Source organism: Neovison vison, chromosome 5 (assembly GCF_020171115.1).
Source record: "Neovison vison isolate M4711 chromosome 5, ASM_NN_V1, whole genome shotgun sequence".
NCBI lineage: Eukaryota > Metazoa > Chordata > Mammalia > Carnivora > Mustelidae > Neogale > Neogale vison.
The window spans coordinates 87,716,739-87,739,331 of record NC_058095.1 but is presented as its reverse complement, the minus strand read 5'-3'; the positions used below and the strand labels follow the sequence as shown (position 1 = coordinate 87,739,331).

Below are 22,593 nucleotides of genomic sequence, written 5' to 3'. Positions count from 1 at the left end.
CAGTCACTTTGCAGATAGACCAGATTTCCGGATAAGTATTGCCCTAAATGAACTCTGAGATATTCAACTTCCAACAATTTTGCTGTTAATTGGGGGAAAGAAAGTTAACCTTTCAGATATTTGGACAAATGCTAATAATTTAAGAAAAAAAGAGGAAGCATCAGTGAGTACTCTGTCATAATAGTTTCATAATTGCATTAATTTCCTATTTGTTACCAAATTACCATAAATTTATAGTTTAAAACAACGCTTTTTATTACCCTGTTATTGTATAGGGTCAAGTAACCTTGTATAGGTCTCACTGAGTTAAGGCTGGGCACAGCTGCATTCCTTTCTATGGGCTCTTTGGGGGAACCTTCCTTTTCCAGATTCTTGAGATGGCACATCTTCCTTGGCTTATGGTTCCTTTCCTCCATTTTTAAAGCCACAAGAGCAGAATGAGTCTTGATCACATGAAATATATTTCACCTTCTTTCCTGCACTCCTCTTGCTCTTTTAAGAACCCCTGTAATTGGGCACCTGGGTGGCTCAGTGGTTTAAAGCTTCTGCCTTCGGCTCAGGTCATGATCTCAGGGTCCTGGGATCAAGGCCTGCATCAGGCTTTCTGCTCAGTAGGGAGCCTGCTTCCCCCTCTCTCTCTATCTGCCTCTCTGCCTACTTGTGATTTCTGTCTGTCAAATAAATAAATAAAGGGGCGCCTGGGTGGCTCAGTGGGTTAAAGCCTCTACCTTCGGCTCAGGTCATGATCCCAGAGTCCTGGGATCGAGCCCGGCATCGGGCTCTCTGCTCTGCGGGGAGCCTGCTTCCTCCTCTCTCTCTCTCTCTGCCTGCCTCTCTGCCTACTTGTGATCTCTGTCAAATAAATAAAATCTTTAAAAAAAATTTTTTAAATTTTAAATAAATAAATAAAATCTTAAAGAACCCCTGTAATTACACTGGGCCCACCTGTATAATCTAGAATACTCTCCCTCTTTTAAGGTTAGCTGATTAGCAACTTTGACCCTATCTGTAACGTTAATTCCCCTTTGTTGTGTAAGGTAACATACTCACAGGTTCTGGAGATCAGAACATAGGCATCTTTGGGGAACTCGTATTCTGCATACCACAGTAAATAAGAAAATTCTCACCTATAGCATAGTATGTTCCTACTATTGGAGAACAGGATGGACAACATGTGTTCTCCATTTCTTTTTATTTTATTTTTTTTACCAATAGAAGGAGAGGGAAAAAGATACTAGGCTGATTGGGAAATACTAATTTGGATTATACTATTTGCAGAAATATTTAGGCTGAATTTTTAAAATTTTCTTGCAGATCTTTTATTTTTTTTTTAAGATTTTATTTATTTATTTGACAGAGGAGATTACAAGTGGGCAGAGAGGCAGCCAGAGAGAGAGAGAGAGAGGAGGAAGCAGGCTTCCTGCTGAGCAGAGAGCCCGATGCGGGACTCAATCCCAGGACCCCGAGATCATGACCTGAGCCGAAGGCAGCGGCTTAACCCACCGAGCCACCCAGGCGCCCCTATCTTGCATATCTTAAAAGTAGTCTTCAGAAATCCTCAGTCTAGGCAATAAAACATAGGGGCATATGCTATGGTCCGGAAAGGTGCTTACTTTCTATAAAAGTTAAAGTATCTTTTCGTTAGTCTTCATTCATCCCTTCACCGTTTGCCTCTGCAATTTACATTTTCACCCTTCCTAGGAATGTCCTTTGGTCTCTAAATTTACATATATAACCAAAATTCAAGCTATCTGAATGTAACCCATCTTTGATATTAGTAATTCCTCATACATGTTAGTGAAGCCTGCAAGTTTTCAGAGTTTTTTCTATACTTTAGAAAAACTAATTATTCCAACTAATTTTTCCAGCCCTAGAATCACATGAAGGAAACATTTTTTAAGCCACGAGTGGAAAAAGTTTTAGTAACATTTTCTTTTTTTTTTTTTTTAAAGATTTTATTTATTTATTTGACAGACAGAGATCACAAGCAGGCAGAGAGGCAGGCAGAGAGAGAGGAGGAAGCAGGCTCCCTGCGGAGCAGAGAGCCCGATGCGGGGCTCGATCCCAGGACCCTGGGATCATGACCTGAGCCGAAGGCAGAGGCTTTAACCCACTGAGCCACCCAGGTGCCCCTAAACTAACCTTTATTACAATGCAACAAAACCGAAACTGCAGAGGAATAAATTTAAAACAGTAAGTTGTATCAATATAAAGAAAACACTGAAACTCTACTAAGAAAATAGAACATAAATGGAATAACATACCTTGCTGTTAGAATGAATATTGGAAGGATAACAACTATCTTAAAATGAATACACTTTCACTTCACAAAAGTAGAGGTGTCCCAGACCAGCAGCATCAACATCACCCTTTGAATTTTTAGATACACCAATTCCAAGCCTCAACTCAGACTCAGTGAATTAGAAATTCTGAAGGTGAGGCCCCACAAACTATGTTTTAGAAAGTTTTTCACAAGATTCTGATAGGAGCAAAAATCTGTGATTCCTGTTTTAATGTAATTTTTAAAAAGATTTATTTATTTATTTATTTGACAGAGATCACAATTAGGCAGAGAAGCAGGCAGAGAGAGAGGAAGGGAAGCAAGCTCCCGGCTGAGCAGAGAGCCCGATGTGGGGCTCAATCCCAGGACCATGGGATCATGACCTGAGCCGAAGGCAGAGGCTTTAAACTACTGAGCCACCCAGGCACCCGTTTTAATGTAATTTTAACAAAACTAACAACGTAAATTTTTCCTCAAGAGGGAAATAGAAATAGACAAGCTGATTCTAAAGGTCATACGGAAAAATACCCATTAAAATGTTGGCACTACAGCAAGGACAAATTGGCAAAGAAATCAATGGAAAAGAATAGAGAGTCCAGAAATATTCTCTCTACATCAAAGAATTTAGTACCTGAGAAGAGTGGCATTTTAAATCAGAGAGGAATGATGTAGGGACACCTGGTTAGCACTCACAAACAATAAGCCACCCAAATAAATAACTCAATGGAACAATAAGTTCCTGGAAGAAATAAGAGATGAAATTTTTATAAACTGAGAAGAGACAAATGCCCTTCTAAGCAGGACATACAGATAGGAAGAAGACTGGAAAATCTGACTACTTAAAAAAAAATTAACAAAGAAAAAAGTACTGTAAACCACACCATGTGACCGATAATCAGCTAGAGAAAAGAATATTTGTAATATGTAAAACAGACCAAAAGTCCAACGACTCTAACTCTCAAAGAGCATTACAAATTAAAACTCAATAAAAAAATGAGAGAAGGATATGAAAAGAGGTGCTGTGTGTGAGGCGAAGGAGACTCACAAATATATGAATATATGAAATATGTGAAAAGGTATTATAAGAGAAGAAAAGTAAAACAATAAGGAGAAATTCTCATCTTTGAAATTGGCAAAATGTACTTGATAATCCAATGTGGCAATGAGGAGAACAGCATTCTCCTTTACCAGAAACAGAAGTATAAACTGATGAAACATCATTGGAGGCAATTTTCCAACATCCATCAATATCTGAAAACAAACACACCTTACATTTCATAGTTAGGAACTTATCCTTCAGTAATAGCACACATGGTCAAAGAGATGTAAATGCAATGGTGTTCATCCCATCATTGTTTGAAATAACAAAATAGTAGACCAATCCAAGTATCTGTTACCAGAAAATGTGTAAATAATGGACTATTCATCTTAGAATACCAAACAACCACAACAACAAACTGAAATAGCTCTATGTAGCAACATCTAAGGTAAATTACCAAGTTTTAAAAAAATGGTGAATAATAGAGTACAGAGTATATTTCTGTATGTATAAAAGGAAATAACAGATCTTTTGACTATATATATACATGCTTCTCTAGGCATGTATTTATGAAAGACACACAGTAACTGTTAACACTAGTTAATATTCTGGGAGTACCAGGGTGGCTCAGTCGCTAAGCATCTGCCTTCGGCTTAGGTCATGATACCGGGGCCTGGGATCAAACCCTGCATTGGGCTCCCTGCTCAGCAGGAAGCCTGCTTCTCTGCTTCTCTCTCTCTCTCATTCCCTCTACTTGTGTTAACTCTCTTGCTGTCTCTTTCTAATAAATAAATACACAGTCTTTAAAAAAATATTCTGTTTGGGATCCAGGTTCGAGGTGTTTAGGGTAGAAACCTTATTTACAACACTCTTTTGTTCTATTTCTACTATTTGAATTACTTTTTAATTTTTTTAATTTCACTATAGTGAATACACATTACATTAGTTTCAGGTGAAAATAGCATAGTAATTCAACAACTGTATACATTATGCTTTCCATACCACAAGTATAGCTACTATCTGTCCCCATACATTGCTATTACAATATCATTGATTATATTTCCTACACTGTAACTTTTATTCCCATGACTTATTCATTCCATAACTGGAAGCCTGTATTTCGCACGCTCCTTGTTTGTTCATCCCTGCCCCACCCCCAGCACTTCCCTTCTGGCCACCATCAGTTTGTTTGCTGTATTTATAGGTCTGATTCTGCTTTTTGTTTGTTTATTCATTTGTTTTTTACATTCTACATATAAGTGGAATCATATGGCATTTGTCTTTTAAAAAGTATAGCTTACTATTTGGAATGGTGGAATAAAAGCAATAGTAACAATGGCAAAACTGTCAAAATCATCTTTTTCCCAATTCTGCAAATTAACTTCAGTTAGTTATCTCATTTTTCTCTTAATCCCATTCCCCTATCAGGTTCTGGAGTAGCAATGAAAACAAAGAGCCTCACCACTTTGGTAGCTGGATAAACTAGCAGCCTATCAATATATATAGGATTGGGGTAGGTTTAGAATTCCGTGAAATGTCCATACCTAAAGGACTGTCAATATTTGCCTATCTAGCATCTCACCAAACGATTCCATTTTCAAGGCATTTTATTTCATGACTCAAGAGCTGCCTCTGTGCAAACTGTTACTTTTGAGCACTTACTAAAGAAAATCAGAGACAATTAGTTAGCACTGAAGCTGTTGGAGGGAACTTTAACGCTTGGGGCTAATGAGAGACTGATCAAACAAACAAAAATTAAAGGGAAAATTGAAGAATTAAGATATCCACATGGAACCCTGAAGAACTTCAACACATTCCTGGGATTCTAGAGGCTCATGTACATGCAAAGAGCTTAGTGCATGACCGTGAAAGACTTGAGAAGGCTCTGAGCTCTCATTTCTGGCTGACTTTGAGACTCTGTGCAAGCAGAAAGTGAAGGCTAAGGCTAAGGGAGGATTGTAAACTGCCTGGTGGAGCACTAAGGGAATGCCCCAACAAATATACAGAACCCCTCAGCAAAGGTTGAGAGACTTCTTAGTTCAACCTCCCATCAATCATTTGCTGACTGCTAAGGCAATAGAACAGAGACTTCAGTGCCCACACAACAAAGAACAGACTTTACAGAAAAATCACTTAAAACACAGATAGCAACAACAACAACCCAAGTAACAATAACAAATCCAGGTGAGAAGGGCATCTGGTTTCTAGAATAGACAAATTATCATAAATATCCAGTTTTGACAAAAAAAAAAAGAGAGAGAGAGAGAGATCAAAATCAAACAAAAAAGCATAGCCTATAAACAGGAAAAATAGCAGTTAACAGAAACTGTCCTTGAGGAAAACCAAAAGCTGGATTTATTAGACAAAGATTTTAAATCACCTATAATAAATAAGTTGAAAGAACTGAAAGAAATCATGTCTAAGAACTATGGGAAAGTATGCAAATGATGTCTCATCAAATAGAGAATAACAATAAGGAGATATAAATTATTATTCCTTTTATTTGTAAAACATTTTACTTTTAAGTAATGATCTACACCCAGTGCGGGGCTCAAACTCACAACCCAGAGATCTAGAGTCACATGCTGTACTGACTGAGCCAGCCAGGCACCCCTATTATTTTACATCAAAGAGAAATTCTGATGTTGAAAAGTATAACTAAAATGAAAAACTTCTCTAGTCTGAATAATATCTTTATTATTTATATAATATAACTATAATAATATAAATATGAATATAATAATATATTTATTCTTTACAGAAGAAAGAATCAGTTAATTTGAAGACAATGAACTGAATACAGGTCAATTGAAACTATCCAGCATGAGAAGGAAACAGCAAAAGGAATGAGGAGAAATTAACAGAGCCTCAGACACCTGAGGGACACCATCCAACATCCCCACCATGTAAAATGGGAGTCCCAGAAAAAGAGAGAAGGAGGGAGTGGCAGGGAAACGTGGGAGAAAGAGAGGGAGAGGAGAGAGAGGAAGGAGCAGAAGGAATATCTTAAGAAATAATGGCTAGAAACTCTCCAGATACAACAACAAAAAGAATTAATCTTAGAATTCAAGAAGCTCAATAAACTCGTACAATAAATCAACAAGACCTACGCTCAAACATTTCATAGTCAACATGTCAAAAGGAAAGGACAAGAGACAATCTTGAAACCTGCAATAGAAAATATGATCCTCGCCCGCGCCGCCTGCTCCCGGCGCTGGGCCCCAGCGCGCGGGCTCCCGAGCGGCCATGGGCTGCGCGGGGTTCGCCGTGCGGAGTCCGCCAGGCCCGGACCCGCGTCCCGCACCCTGACGGTCCCGAGCCATGGGGGTGTTGATGTCCAAGCGGCAGACGGTAGAGCAGGTACAGGAGGTGAGCCTGGCTGTGTCTGCTTTCAAGGATGGACTACGGGACAGGCCTTCCATCCGGCGCACCGGTGAGCTTCCAGGGTCCCGCCGAGGCACTGGAGAGGGCTCTGTCCAGGAGGTCCAGGAGGAGAAGGAAGCAGAGGCAAGTACCCCAGAGCTGCAAGAAGAGAGCAGTACCAAACGTGCAGCCTGGGAGAGGCTCCGAGCTGGGCGTGGAGCGGAGCCGGAGGAGTTTGATAGGAGTAATCGGTTCCCACCGCCGGCTTTCACCCGCCCCACCCGGAAGCTGGATGATGACAAGCCTCCTGATACCTGCTTGGAGCCCAGAGAACTTGTTGTCAGCGATGAGCTGTGTGACGTCTGTGAGGTCTGGACAGCTGAGAGCCTCTTCCCATGCAGGATCTGTACCAGGGTTTTCCACGAGGGCTGTCTGCGCCGCATGGGCTACATCCAAGGAGATAGCGTGGCAGAGGTGACTGAGACAGCCCACGCAGAACCTGGCCGGAGCTGCCATACTGTGATAATCTCAACTTGCTGCTAACTGAGGAGGAAATGTACAGCCTCACAGAGACCTTTCAGCAGTGTCAAGTCATTCCTGATTGCTCCCTGACACTGGAGGACTTCCTGCGCTACCGCCACCAAGCAGCAAAGCGGGGGGACAGTAACAGGGCTCTAAGCGAGGAGCAAGAGGAACAGGCAGCCCGCCAGTTTGCAGCCCTGCACCCTGAACATCGAGGACACATAGAGTGGTCTGACTTCTTGTCCCATGAGTCCCTCCTACTTCTGCAGCAATTGCGTCCCCAGAACTCTCTGTTAAGGCTTCTGACAGTCAAGGAACGGGAACGAGCCCGGGCCACCTTCCTCGCCCGCCCGGGGCAATTGGAGTACTATCAGTGAGGCAGAGTGCCATGCAGCCCAGCACTCTTGGTTCTGCAAACGCCTTGCAGAGGCTCCTTCCTGCAGTGTCAGCATCAGCCATGCGGGTCCCATAGCAGACAGCAGCCCAGCTAGCAGCAGCAGCAGCAAGAGTCAGGACAAGGCTCTGCTGCCCACAGAGCAGGAATCCAGATTTGTGGACTGGCCTACATTCTTGCGGGAGAATGTTGTCTACATCTTGGCTGCTCGCCCCAACAGTGCAGCAATTCATCTGAAACCCCCAGGATAGCATGGAGCAGAGAAGCTCAGTCGGGGACAATGGTCTCCCTCCTCTCCTTTTTCTCTTTCCCTCTTTCCCCCAACATCCTCTGGTACTGAGACTTGTGGGGATGGAGCACTGCCAGCATCTCAAATTTGCCACTAAGCTTTATGGAACTGAAATCACGGCTCCCCTCACAACAGAGGCAGTATATGCATTGCTGCAGGGAAAAGCCCTGGGAGCTGTGGCAGTATCCACTCCCGGAGCCACCCCCCTGTCCTCACATCATAGACTGCACCTGCCACTGCACACATATGTGCGCACACGCGCGCACACACACACACACATGCACACGCGCACATACGCGCCACACTGTCCATGCCTTCAGAGAGCTGGTTCTTCTTGGTTGGAAAGGTCCAAAGTTCCCTTTGTGAAGCTCCTGGTAGAGATGAGAGGGGTCTCTATTCACTTCTTCTATTGGCCAGTTCTGATTTCCAATAGACAAGTCTCTGGCCAAAAAAAAAAAAAAAAAAAAAAAAAAAGAAAAGAAAGAAAGAAAAGAAAAAGAGAAAGAAAATATGAAAATATGATCTTCAATAAAAGTAAAGACTGACTTCTCACTAGAAACCATAGAGGCCAAATGGCACTGAGATGACATTATCCAAGGTGCTGAAAGAAAACAAAGAAAGAAGCAAAAAACAACTATTAACAAAGAATCTTACATCTGCAAAACCATTTTTAAAAATGAAAGAGAAATCAAGATATTTCTAAAAAACAAAAACTAAGAGAATATGTTGCTAGTAGTTGTGTCCAAGAAATGAGGACAGTATTTCAGTCTAACACTAGACATACCTTTGTTTTACATAGTGAAACAAAAAGCACTAGTATTTACTATAAAAGTATATAGGTAAATATAAAAGTATAAATAGATATTTTTCATTGCAATTCTCTTCTCCTATACGATTTAAAACACAGCTATATAATTTTAAAACTGTGTTGATGGGTTTACAATGTATAAAAATGTAATATATATGATAATAATAGCACAAAGTAAAGGAAGTGAATGGAGCTATACTGGAGCAAAGTTTCTGCAAAGAAATTAAATTGGTATTAATCTAGGGCACCTGGTTGGCTCAGTGGGTTAAGCCGCTGCCTTCGGCTCAGATCATGATCTCAGGGTCCTGGGATCGAGTCCCACATCGGGCTCTCTGCTCAGCGGGGAGCCTGCTTCCTCCTCTCTCTCACTCTCTGCCTGCCTCTATGCCTACTTGTGATCTCTCTCTCTGTCAAATAAATAAATTAATTAAGAAATTGGTATTAATCTAAACTAGATTGTTTTCTGTAAACATGCTAATAACAATAACCAGGACAACCATTAAGAAAACAATTCTAGGGCGCCTGGGTGGCTCAGTGGGTTAAAGCCTTTGCCTTCGGCTCAGGTCATGATCTCAGGGTCCTGAGATCGAGTCCCGCGTCGGGCTCTCTGCTAAGCAGGGAGCCTGCTTCCTCCTCTCTCTGCCTGCCTCTCTGCCTACTTGTGATCTGTCTCTGTCCAAGAAATAAATAAAATTAAAAAAAAAATTAAAAAAAAAGTTAATTCTAAAGCATATAGTAAAAGAAACAAAGAAATTAAAATGGTATACTAAAAAAAGAAATCTATCAAATACAGAGGAAGGCAATAATGAAGGAATGGGAACAATGGGTGAAGACATAAGAAATACAGCAACCAGGAAAATGGCAGATGTAATTCTTAATGTTACAGTAATTACATTATATGTAAATGTAATAAACAATCTAAAATGGATTAAAAAACATGATACAACTATACTCTCACTCTCTATAAAATATATACTTTAGATTCAAAGACAGAAATTGGTTAAAAAGGAAAACTATGAAAAGATTAGGCCATACAAACAATAATCAAAAGAAAGTTGGAGTGTGTGTACTAATATCAGAAGAAACTTGAAGACAAAAATTTTCCCTCGAGACGAAGAACACTTTACAATAATAAAAGGATCAACCTATCAGAAAGTAATAAGTATTATAAATATATGCATCTAACAAAAAAAGCCCTGATAAACCTGAAGGAAGAATTTACAGAACAGAGGGGAAAAATACACAAGTAAACAAAATAGCTGGAGACTTCAGTATCCCATTTTCAATAATGGATAGATTAACTAGCCAGAAAGTCAACAGGGAAATAGAAGACTGAAATAGTACTAAAAATCAACTAGACGTAAGAGATTTATAGAATACTCTACCCAACAACAGTAGAATTTCTCTTCTCAAATGTGCATGGAAATTCACAGATGTAAGGAAATTAAATGACACACTTCTAAATAATCAACAAACAAAATACCCCAAGAGAAATCAGAAAATATTTTAATGAATAAAAATGTAAACAAAATATACCCAAACTGATGGGTAATAATTAAAGTAGTGCTTAGAGGGAAACTTACAGCTATAAATGCCCATATTAAAAAAAGAAACTCTCAAGTCAAATCAGGAACAAAGGAGGAATAACACTACCAATCACATAGAAATAAAAAGGATTATAAGGGCATACTAACAATAATTATATTTCAAGAAATTAGAACACCTAGATAAGACGCATATTTATTAAAGTGTTTTTGCTGTTGTTTTAAATGTTTATGTATCTCAAGTTCTGCCAAGTGTCAAATCAACACACAATTAACTCCTGCCTTCATAGACGTTGAGATATTGTATTTTTAAAATTGATTTTATTTTTATCAAGGTAATACATATATATAGTTTATTAAGTAAAATTATATTAAGTCTTACAGTGAAAAATTACATCCTTCTGCCACACCCCTCTATACTGTCTCATATATATATGTATACATATATATGTATATATACACATATATGTAATATACACATATACATGTATATATACACATATACATGTATATATACACATATATACATATATGTATATATGTGTATATATATAAAATAAATATAAGTATTACATTGTTTCAGGTGTAAAATATAATGATTTAACAATTCTATGCATTACTCAGTGTTCATCATGATTAAGTATACTCTTAAACCCCCTTATGTATTTTATCTGTCCCCCCACCTACCACTCCTCTAGCAAACACCCATTTGTTCTCTGTACTTAAAGAGTCTGGGTTTCTTTTGCTTTGTTTTAATTCTTAAATTCCACATAGGAGAAAAATCATATGGTATGTCTTTTTCTCACTTATTCCATTTAGCAATATAACCTCTATATCCATCCATGTTGTCACAAATGGCAAGAACTCATTCTTTTTATGGTTGAGCAATATTCCATTTATATATATGTGTATATATATAATATATAATATACATATATTATATATATTATACATAATATAAATATATATACACTTAAATGTAAGTATATATATATATCACATCTTCTTTAGATATATCTATTTATCTAATTTACCTAATCTATTTATATATATCTATATGTAAAGAATATATATTCTATCTATATAGCAATCATATCTTCTTTATCCAGTCGTTAATGGACACTCGGGTTGCCTCCATATTTTGGCTATTGCAAATAATGCTGCAGTAAACATAGGAGTGCATATGTCTTTTCGAATTAGTGTTTTATTTTCTTTGGGTAAATACCCAGTAGTTGAATCACTGGATCATATGGTATTTCTATTTTTAATTTTTTGTAAAACCTTCATGCTGTTTTCTACAGTTGTTGCATCAGTTTGCATTCCCACCAACAATGTGCCAGAGCTTCTTTTTTAAATTTCTATTTTTAATTTTTTGAGAAAGGTTTATACTATTTTCCACAATGGTTGTACCAATTTGCATTCCTACACACAGTGCACAAGGGTTCCTTTTTCTCCACATCCTCTCCAACTGTTGTTATTTCTTGTCTTCTTGATTTTGCCATTCTGACAGGTGTAAAATGATATCTCACTGTGGTTTTCATTTGCATTTCATTGTATAATGATGTTGAGCATCTTTTCATGTATCTGTTGGCCATGAGTATGTCTTGTTTGGAAAAATGTCTATTCAGGTCCTCTGTTCTTCTTAAAATCAGATTATCTGGGGTTTTTTTGGGGGGTACTGACTTGTATAAATGCTTTATATATTTTGGATATTAATCCCTATTGGATATATCATTTGCTAATACCTTCTCCTACTTAGTAGGTTGCCTTTTTGTTTTGGTGATGGTTTCCTCTGCTGCACAAGAGCTTTTTATTTTGGTGTAGTCCCAACAGTTTATTTTTGCTTTTGTTTCCCTTGCCTCAGGAGACATATCTAGAAAAACGTTGTGATGGCAGATGTCAAAGAAATGACTGCTTATGTCCTCTTCTATGAGTTTTGTATTTTCAGGTCTCTCACTTAGGTCTTTAGTCCATTTTGATTTATTATGGTGTATGTACAGTATAAGAAAGTGGTCCACTTTCATTCTTTTGCATGTAGCTGTCCAAGCAAAAATTTCCAAGCACAATTTGTTGAAGACTGTTTTTTCTCCCATTGTATACTCTTGCCCCCTTTGCCACAGATTAATATAAGTGTAGGTCTAGATGACATCCTTATACTTTATTTCTTCATTTATCAATTTAAAACATAATTGGTTAACTCCAATCATATGAAGACTTCACTCTTCTATATTCTTATCCCACATTTCTACCCATCTCTGATATCAAAATAATGTTATAATGTGGGACTATATAAATCACCAATATAAATATAAATAGCTAATGTCTACATTATTATGAGTTGCAAATATTTTAAACAAAGAGGTGAACTAGGACCATGCCTATTATTTCTCCTGGAGTTCATAACTACTAATTTTTTTACCCTCTAGTTTTCTATGTACTTAATACAATTATTATATACTCTTCCAAATCACTGCTACATGCAATGAATATTTTTTCTGTATGCTCAAACATGTTATGTTCCTTTGTTTCCTGGAGAGCTCCTTCCCCAGGTTCTCTTTTAGAGAGTACAATATGGAACGGACTGACCTCATGGCTTGTTGAATAGCAGCCATGCTGACACTTTTTTATCCCTCTCCTGAGTGGGATTCCCCCCCCCCCAAGTCATCTGTATCTTTCTCTTTCTTATTTAATCATCTGGACAAATCACATCCTTTAAAATTTCATAGGCCACAGTCCATGGAAAGTATTTTTAGGGAAAGGAGGGACTACTCTTTCTTTTGTACCATCACACTTGATTTAGCTGAGTACAGAATTAACTAGTGAAACTATTCCCCTTACAATTTTGAAGAAATTGTTTCACAATGTAGTTGTGGAGAAGTCCAGTGCCATTCTCCTTTTTGGATGTGAACTAACCCCATTCCTTGCATTTGGGAAGCTCTTACAACCTCTTGTTTATCCTTGATATGCTGCACTTTGGGACTTTTTCTTTGGTAAGAGTATTTTTCATTTATTGTGCTGGATATTCAGTGGGCTTTCTCAACGTGGAGACTCATTTCCATCAGTTCTGAGAAAAAATAAACTTATTAGTTCTTTAATAATTTCTTGCTCACTTTACTTTTTCTATTCTTCCTTTATTGGAGTCTTACTTGCAATATGATGGGCCTCCTGGTTAAGCCTTGAATCTCAAGTTTTTTCTGCCTTCGTTTTTTGTTTTTTTTCCCCAGGTTTTTATTTAAATTCGTTGGTTAACAGATAGGGTAATACTCGTTTCAGGAGTAGAATTAGGTGATTCATCACTTACATATCATACATGATGCCAATTACAAGTACCTTCCTTAATATCCATCATCAATTTTGCCCATTCCCCACCCACTTCCCCTCTGGCAACCCTCAGTTTGTTTTCTATAGTTAAGAGTCTTTTATGGTTTGCCTCTCCCCCACCTTTTTCTCTTCCTTCCCCTTCTGTTTCTCTTAACCTCTTTGCTTCCTGTTCTGTTTTCTAGGGGCTCTTCATAACTTTCTTTTCCAGTCTATTCAAGTTGTATAAATATTAAAATAAAATAAATAAAAATAAATAAATAAATAATGAAAATGAGATGCTGGCAAATTTTTAATTAGAGAAGAAAACTTGGGTGGTAAGCCTTTGTAGCATCAAACACAGCAAGAAAGATGATGTAAAAATGATGATGGTGTTTTACAAAGAGCATTTTCTAGTTACAATAAGTGAAATTGCTTGCTACAAAACCCCTGGGAGACATAAAGCAGGACTTCTCCACCTCTTCACAGTTGACCTGTTGGTCTGGATAATTCTTCTTGGGGAGGTGTGGCGGGGGGCGGGGGTGGTGTCTGGTGCTCTGTAGGATGTTCAGTAGCAGAGCTAACCTGCACCCACTAGATGTCAGTAGTTCTCTCCACACGTGCACCCACTTGTGATCACCCAAAATGTCTCCGCAGATGGCCAGATAGCCCGGGGGACGGAATCACTTGAGACTGAGAAAAACTGAAACACAGGAATTACAAAAAGTCACCCACGATCCTCCCATCTAGAAATGTAAACTTTTTAAAAAAGATTTTTATTTATTCATTTGACAGAGAGAAAGAGAGAGAGAGAGAGAGAGCACAAGCAAGGGGAAAGACAGAGGCAGAGGGAGAAGCCCGCTCCCCGCTGAGCAAGAAGCCCAATGTGGGACTTGATCCCAGGACCCTGGGATCGTCACCAGAGCCGAAGATGGACACTTAACCAACAGAGCCACCTAGGTGCCCCCAAATGTAAACTTTTTGTTTACAAAAGTTTACAAAACTTTTTTGTAAAACTCTGTTTACAAAACAGAGTCACATTGATCTTACCATTCTATAGCCAGCATATTTTTCATTCATTAATATAACATCAACATTTTTGTTACATAATATTCCTCTGCAGCATAGTTTTGGGTTTTTTTGGTAGTGTGAGTACTTTATAATTCCTTCTTCCTCCCTCTTATCCCTTGAATCATTGCTGTCCTCCCCTTCATTTCATTATTGGTGTATTGAACATACACGTGTGTGTACACACATATTTGAACAAAATATTTTTTATTACATCAATAAAGAATAAGAAAATGTTTTTATTTCACTTTCACTAATTCCTTCTCCAGTGCTCTTCCTTTCCTTAAGTAGATTCAAGTTTTGACCTGTATCATTTTACTTCTCTCGAAAGGGCATCTTTTAACATTTTTTTCCCAAGGCAGCTCTACTGGCAACAAATTTGCTCAATTTTTGTTTGTCTGAAAAAGTGTGGCTACAAAAAAATTATTAAAATTTTTAAAAAACGAAATTAGGTAACCTGAACTCTCTGTTGTAGGTATATAGGTCATGGATATGAAAATGTGCTTAAAATGCATAGAAAGGGAGCCTGGGGAATTGCTCAGGAGTAACTGACACTAGTAAGAGATTGAGAGCCAGTTCAAGTTCCTCTAAAACATAAAAATAAAAATACCACATGGTCCAGTAATTGCACTATGGGGTATTTGCCCAAAGAAAACAAAAATACTAATTCAAAAACATGTCCCCCCTATGCCTATGACAGCATTATTTACAATAGCCACAATGTGGGAGCAACCTAAACGTCTACTGATAGATGAACGGATAAAGAAGAAGTCATATATTAAGTGGTATATATCAGCCATTTAAAAAATGAAATCTTGCCATTTACAACAACAGTGATGGACCTAGAGGGCATTATGCTAAGTGAAATAAGTCAGACAGAGAACGAGAAATACCATATGATTTTATGTATAGAATGTAAAAAGCAAAACAAGTGAACAAACAAAAAAAGCAGGAAAAGACCCATAAATATAGAGAATAAACTGGTGGTTGTCTCCATGGTGGCAGTGTGGGGCGTAGGAGGGAGGGCAAAATAATGGAAGGGGAGTGGGAGATACAGGTTTCTAGTTATGGTGGGAGTAAGTCACGAGGATGAAAGGTACAACATAGGGAATAGAGTCAACAATACTGTCATAGTGTTGTATGGGGACAGATGGGACCTCTGCTTATGGTGAGCATGGTGTAATGTACACTGAATCACTATGTTGAAACTAACATAACAATCTGTGTCAACTATACATCAGTAAAAAAGATGAAGAAGAAATGAAAAGGAGGGAACCTGCACACAGAGGCAGGCACAGAGGGAGGACCAGGGGAAGACACAGAAAAAGCCTTCTACAAGCCAGGAACAGCTGAGGTCACTGAAGCCAGGAGAGAAACAAGGACGAGATTCTCCTCCACAGCCCTCAGAAGGAACCAATCCAGCCATCCCCTTGATCACAGACTTACGGCTACCAAAATGGGAAGACAGTACACTTCTGTTGTTTAAGCTGGAAGAAAACAAAGTGGCGGGAAAATGAGTGAGATTTTACTTGGATTACTGCTATGTCACTGGATCTGTCATAAGAAAAATGCGATACTCATGTAATCTATGTGCGTACACATGCTGACACACATTGGCAAACATGGATACATATGTGTATAAAAGAGAACAGTAACCTTAAACTTTATTATACTTCTGCAAAAGTCCTATAGTAATATAATCACCCCTAGAGCCTGAAAATTTTTATTATCCTTAAGCTTGTGGGCTTCAGAAGGCTTTGTCTTTCCTTATTGCAATAGTTCTCAGCCTTGGATGCTCGCTAGAATCAATGGGGACTTCAAATCTGGATGCCAACGCCATATCCTAGACTAATGAAGTCAGAATCTCTGCAAGGGAAACTGGCTCCAGCTTTTTTTAAAGCTCCCCAGGTGATTTCAATATGTGACCAAAGTTGAGAACAAGTTTACTCTGTAACCCCTCAAAGGGAGGGTCTATGTCTGGTTTGTCTTTATGTCTTCACAGCACCTAAGTTAGTGACTTACATCAATATAATCAGGAGATCCGGAGCTTCCAATATTCTCAGAGGGAGAAAAAAACCTCATAATAACCAGAAGTTAGTAATGTATTAGGACTAATGCACACAGATTAATAAGTCCTAACACCGTTTCTCCCTCTGTCCCTCCCTCCCCACTTGTCCTCTCTCTTGCTCTTGCCCTCTCTTTCAAAAACAAACAAACAAACAAATAAATAATTAAAAATATGCACTAATATTACTGATTTACATCAGTGTGCATGAAGTGGAGGAAATTATGCTAAGTGAAATAAGTCAAACAGAGAAAGACAATTATCGTATAGTTTCAGTTATTTGTGGAACATAAGGAATAGCATGGAGGACATTAGGAGAAGGAAGGGAAAATTGAAAAGGGGGGAAATCAGAGGGAAGATGAACTATGAGAGACTATGGGATCTGAGAAACAAACCAAAGGTTTTAGAGGGGAGGGGGTGGGGGGATGGGTTGGCCCGGTGATGGGTATTAAGGAGGGCACGTCTTGCAAGGAGCACTGGATGTTATACGCAACAATGAATCATGGAACACTGCATCAGAAACCCATGACGTACTCTATGGGGACTAACATAACATAAAGTGTCTGCCTTCAGCTCAGGTCATGATCTCAGGGTCCTACGATCAAGACACGTATTGGGCTTCCTGCTGAACGGGGAGTCTGCTTCTCTCTCTGTCCCTCTCCACAACTTGTGTGCTCTCTCACTCTTGCTCTCTCTTGCAAAAATAAATAAATAAAATTATGAGTTCCAACAGACAGCATCATGCCCTTTTGATGCCTTCAGGATCTGCGTCTTTTCACACACACACACACACACACACACACACACACACCCATCTGTACACACACAGTCTTTGCTGGGTATCTCCTCAGAGCCTGAGAATTTGGTGGTGGCGGGGGGTGGGATTCTTTGGTCAGGTGATATCCCAATAGAGCAAGGTGAAAGCCGTCAACCAGCTGTGTCTCTCAGTGATGTCAAAGAAAAGATTGTAAATGGATTTCTAAGTCACTGTTGAGCAGAAGGTCTCTTTGGAAGAAGGACCCCTCACCTTCCTCATGACTGCTTCCCAAAACGGATTGCCTTATTCCTGAGACATTGCCCAATCTTATTTGGGACAGTGAGTTCCTCTGGACATATCAGTAAGTTCTTCTGAAAAGAGAATTTGGAAATTTGAAGTTCTTCAGATATATTTTGGGTTTTTTTCCTGAAAATGGTGCCAAAGGTTTCCTCTAATCCTGGCACAGCTGGTGTTGATGGTTGTGGTGGCTTCGTCTAAAATGTTGTGCTTTAAATGTTATGATCCTTGGGCGTATCGAACCTGATATAAAGTTTGTACTGGGGGAAGAGGGTCCATATTAATTGAGCAGTTGGGATTATCCACGCTTGATATGGCCCTCTGAACAGCTCAGGTAGTTATATTAATTGCTTAGTTGATCTCTTGAAGAAAAGATTTCAGCGGCAGAATTTCTGGTGTTTGAGCAGATTATAATTCCATTAGAAATACACCTGTAATATATTAGTAAGGTACTTTTGAAAATAATCTACATAGCATTCTATCTTGTGTCTTTCTTTAATTGGTATGAGATCAATGCAGCATTATTCGTTCAAATATCTTGGTGTGTTATTTTTTTTTTTCAAACAACAAGAAGCCATAACTTTATTAATGATAGAAACAGTACAAATTTCAAACCAAGCTGCAGTTATTCTTTTGAAACACCAAAAAAAGGTCCTCGTTTTCAGATGGTTACATTGTTAATTCCATAATAGCATTTACAATATCATTACTGTTGTTCTTCAGGGCTCGGACTGCCTTTGCTCTTGACACATTTGCTTGTGACATGACCAATTCTATGTCCTTAACCTCTACACCGGTTTCATCAACCTCTTCCTCTTCACTCTCCTCTTGTACAGTTGGAGTCTGTGTGTTTTCTTGAATGTTTGAGACCGCTTCACCTTGAACTTTGAATTTCTCAGCAGCTGCCAGTTGTGCTTGCTGAGATAAATCCTCGATCTTGGCTTCCCCAAAAACTATGTAGGTATCTGAAGCTGGGCTCTTGTAGACATCTGGTTTTGTGATGACAAAGAGGATATTCTTAGATTTCCTGATAGTGAGTCTTGTAACTCCTGTAACCTGTCGAAGACCCAGTTTGGACATAGCCTTCCGTGCCTTCTTTTCACTCCGGCTCTGTTTTGCTTTACTGACTGGTTCTTCGTCAATTTCAGCGGCTGCTGCCAGCTGGGCTTGTTGTGTGGTTGCCTGTGTGGAATCCTGTTCCTCAAGCTCTGGTACTGATTCATCACTGTCAGATTCTGTTCCAGACCCTGTCTCAGCCAGGGGCTGTGGCTACTCCTGCTCTGTAGCAGGGACGGTTTCTGTGGCTTCACCAGGAATTTTGTGCGGGGGACGCGGAACCAAGATGGCGGCCGGTGTGTTATTTTTTTTTAATCCCATTAAGCGATAGCTTCACAACAGAATTTGTGAAATCCTATTACTCACATAACCTCTAAAATCAATGTTCCTATGTATTTTAAAAATCAAGAAACTTCTAATTATTTGAAAGAGTGTCTGCATTTTAAATCACTTAGGGGCATGTATATTTTATGAGTTTATAATTCTAAATATAGAAAATAATTATATTAAATCCAGGTATTTTGGAGAAAAACACATTAATCAGCTCTATAAATTATGGCATGATAAGTCGGATTGTTCCCTCTGTAACAGTGTAAGAGTTGCAAACTTTTCATCAAGACAGGAACAGAGAGAGAGAGAGAGAGAAATTGAGATGGGGGGAAACTATGACCTCTTTGGCATGTCTCTTTTCAGGATGACATTTCAGAACCCATCTCTGCTGGGCTGGTGTCTGCCCACCTGACCACACAGTCGGGTTTGTTTTCGTCAACTCTAGCCCAGATCTGCGTCATGCAATTCACACATTTCCTACTTCATTCATCCATTCGATATGTCATTCATGGTTAGAGTGGTTTCTTTCACAGTAATTGCTTATGGAAGTTGTGCTATGCCAAGCCTTCCTTTCCCTCCTGGTTCTCTCCATTGAAGTCCAGCCCACTTGCCCCCTCCCTCCCTCCACCGCTTTCTTCCTCTGGCTTCAGAAATCCTGGGACAGACTGAATGGGAATTTGCACCAGAGTCCCAGGATAGGAGAAACACCTGTGCCCAAGGATAGGTTAGGTTAGCACCACGGTCAGCAACATACACTTGGGTTGCCTCCTTAACTGCTTAGTCTCTAGCGAGCTTCCTTCAAGAAAGACACCATTCAACAAACACCGGAAAAGTAAATGAAGGAAGAACAAGCCAGCAGCGAATTGTGACTTTGTGTTCATGGGCACAATTATGAGTGTCTGAACAGCCCCAATTCTCTGTTGGCTCTGAAAGTTCAGGCAGCTCCTCTTCCTGTCGCCTTACTTCTCCAGGGGAGCTGAAAAGATCCAAGGTAAGGATCAGTCCCTCACCCTGGAACAGAAATTTCACATATGGTACCTCTGTTCATTCTCAACATGACTCTTACTTCAGAGAAAAGAACCAAGGCTCAAAGGGGTTAAATCCACCCAGCAAGCAAGTGGCAGAGCCGGGACTCAACCCAGAGCCACCTGGTTCCAAAGTCCATGTCCCTCGCTCCCATCACCCATGTCACTAGAGAGGGAAATGTAGTGTGTATGTGCCAGCCTTATACCTACACATTAAGTGAAGGTTGAAATGATAAGGAGCCCGACAATGAATTACCAGTACCATTATAACACTTTGCATTGTCATCTTTTATTTTATTACATATCCAAAAATACAATTAATCAGGAAGAATTTTATTTGTTCAGTATTTCACTTTCAGTTATGGTTTGTTACCTTCCTTCCTTCCTTCCTTTACTTTTTTCCCTCTGGCCTTTCTTTCTTTCTTCCTTCCCTCCCTCCCTTCCTCCCTTCCTTCATTCCTTCCCTCACAATCAAATTTTCCCTAATTGTAATTAAGGGTAAAGAAATTAGGCTTTACTCTGCCTGATTAGGAGATGCAGTGCCTGGTTCATTAAAGAGAAGTCTTCTTCAAGACAACTGGGTGGCTCAGTCAGTTATGTGTCTGTGTTCAACTCAGGTCATGATCCCAGGGTCCTGGGATGGAGCCTCCCATCAGGTTCCCTGCTCAGTGGGGAGCCTGCTTCCCCCTCTCCCTCTACTGCTCCCATGTTTATGCTCTCTCTCTCGCTCTCTCTCTCTCTCGATGTCAAATAAATAAATTCCTTTTTTAAAAGAAAATCCTCTTTACCAAAGAATGACAGCTTCCAAAGATAGAAGAAATGGTAGAATAAGGAAGTCACCGTTTTGCAAATCCGCATGGAAAAACTGATTCAGGTAAGAGCCATCAATGAATGCTACAAGCATTGGGTAAAAGATTGTAGGGAGTGGGATCTTTGGACATTACCAAAGTATCACCGCACTGGTGACTTGCCAATTTTAAGAGAACAATGTACTATCACAAAGGCCAGTACTGGTGGCTGACAACTCAACCAAGGAAGAAAACTCAATAGTATGCACACCCTGGTGTTGTACCCGTGACTCGAAGCAGCAAGAAGTATCCAGTATCATCCAAAATATTTGTTCCTGATATGTTTAACCTGCACTTAACCAAGGTTTTAGACCTAACTTTCAGTGTATAGGAAAGTCGATAGCTGGAATGTGGAGGTAATGACACTACAGGGAAACAGTGAGACTTGTGGGACATTTTAAAACACAAACTGGCCTCGTCTCTCCAGAAAATCAATCTGATCATGGAAAGCAGATCAATGCTTGCCTGGAACAAGAAGCAGAGGGGATATGACTGCAGAGAGGCACAAAGGATCTTTCTGGGGCAAAAGAAATCTGCATTTTGATTGTTTTTTATTTGATTTGATGGGACAGTTACATTGGTGCATACAGTTGTCAAAATTAATGAACAGAACACTTACAGCTGAATTCCTTAGGTCAAGTTACACATTGATGCAGATGATTTTTAAAACAAAAACAAATTATCAGTATCACAGAAAAAAGTGAAGCCATGGGTTGTCTTTATTGTCTTGAGACAATATTTGAATTGTCTAAAGACCCATTACAACCAGATAGAATAAGAGAAGTTCAAATAGATCTGTGCTTGAAGAAAAAGGGGACAATTAAGAAAGACATTTTGGGGATAATGAAGAGAATTGAAGCAAACTGGATGCTAGATCATTCTGAGAAATTTAAAAAATTTTTCTTCTGCTTTCTGGTAGGATAATGTTCTTATTGTTAGAAGATACTTGTTGAATTATTTAGGAGAGAAGGGTCATTAATTGCTATACTACAAGATATATGAGGACATGTAGAAAGAGAAAGCAAAGACAGCATCAAGTTATCAATGGTTTAATTCTGCAGAAAGAATTCTCTGATATTTATTATGCTAGGCTTTCAACACTTCTGTCCTTCTGACATTTCCAAGAATAAAAATGTGGAAAACAATGACTGTCGTGTGAGGGGTGATGGCTCTTCTGGTTTGGAGGCAGTCTTCAGAAAGTCTTCTGGCCTTTGGTGAGATTATCTCTTATGGCAAGGAGCCACCCCTTTCCATGGCTACTCCTACAGGGGAAAGGACACTTGCACATCCCTAGAGAGGCCTTTGTATCCTGCTCTGTGACCTAAAGGGCTCTGGGCTCCTCCCACCATCCTTCACTTCTCCCCACCACAATGCTGTTGAGCAAATACATGTGAATGGTTCTGTTAACTGCTTGAATAAATATTGCACCTCGACTAAAAAGAAAAGATAGGTTCCCTCCTGGAATCTCTCCATGAGAGAAGAGACAATAGAAGAAAAAAGATTAAGAAGCTTTAAAAACTTGCTTAAAGTTGAATGGAAACATACGTAATATGAACTTTAAAGGTAGGAGTTCTCTTTCAACGTCAACTAAATGTGGTCACTAGGGCTCT

At 39.3% G+C, this 22,593-nt stretch overlaps 1 protein-coding gene and 1 pseudogene across 1 annotated transcript; one reads left to right on the top strand and one right to left on the bottom strand.

Annotated features, from left to right (window-relative positions):
• The first annotated feature begins 6,641 nt into the window (after window positions 1–6,641).
• On the top strand, window positions 6,642–7,850 carry LOC122906935 (PHD finger protein 24-like). The gene is given in 3 exon segments (XM_044249442.1): window positions 6,642–7,197; window positions 7,200–7,552; window positions 7,554–7,850. Coding segments are annotated over 3 exon segments (1,206 nt in total).
• A 10,438-nt stretch (window positions 7,851–18,288) lies between these two features.
• On the bottom strand, window positions 18,289–19,116 carry LOC122906939 (annotated as a pseudogene).
• Window positions 19,117–22,593: the final 3,477 nt, after the last annotated feature.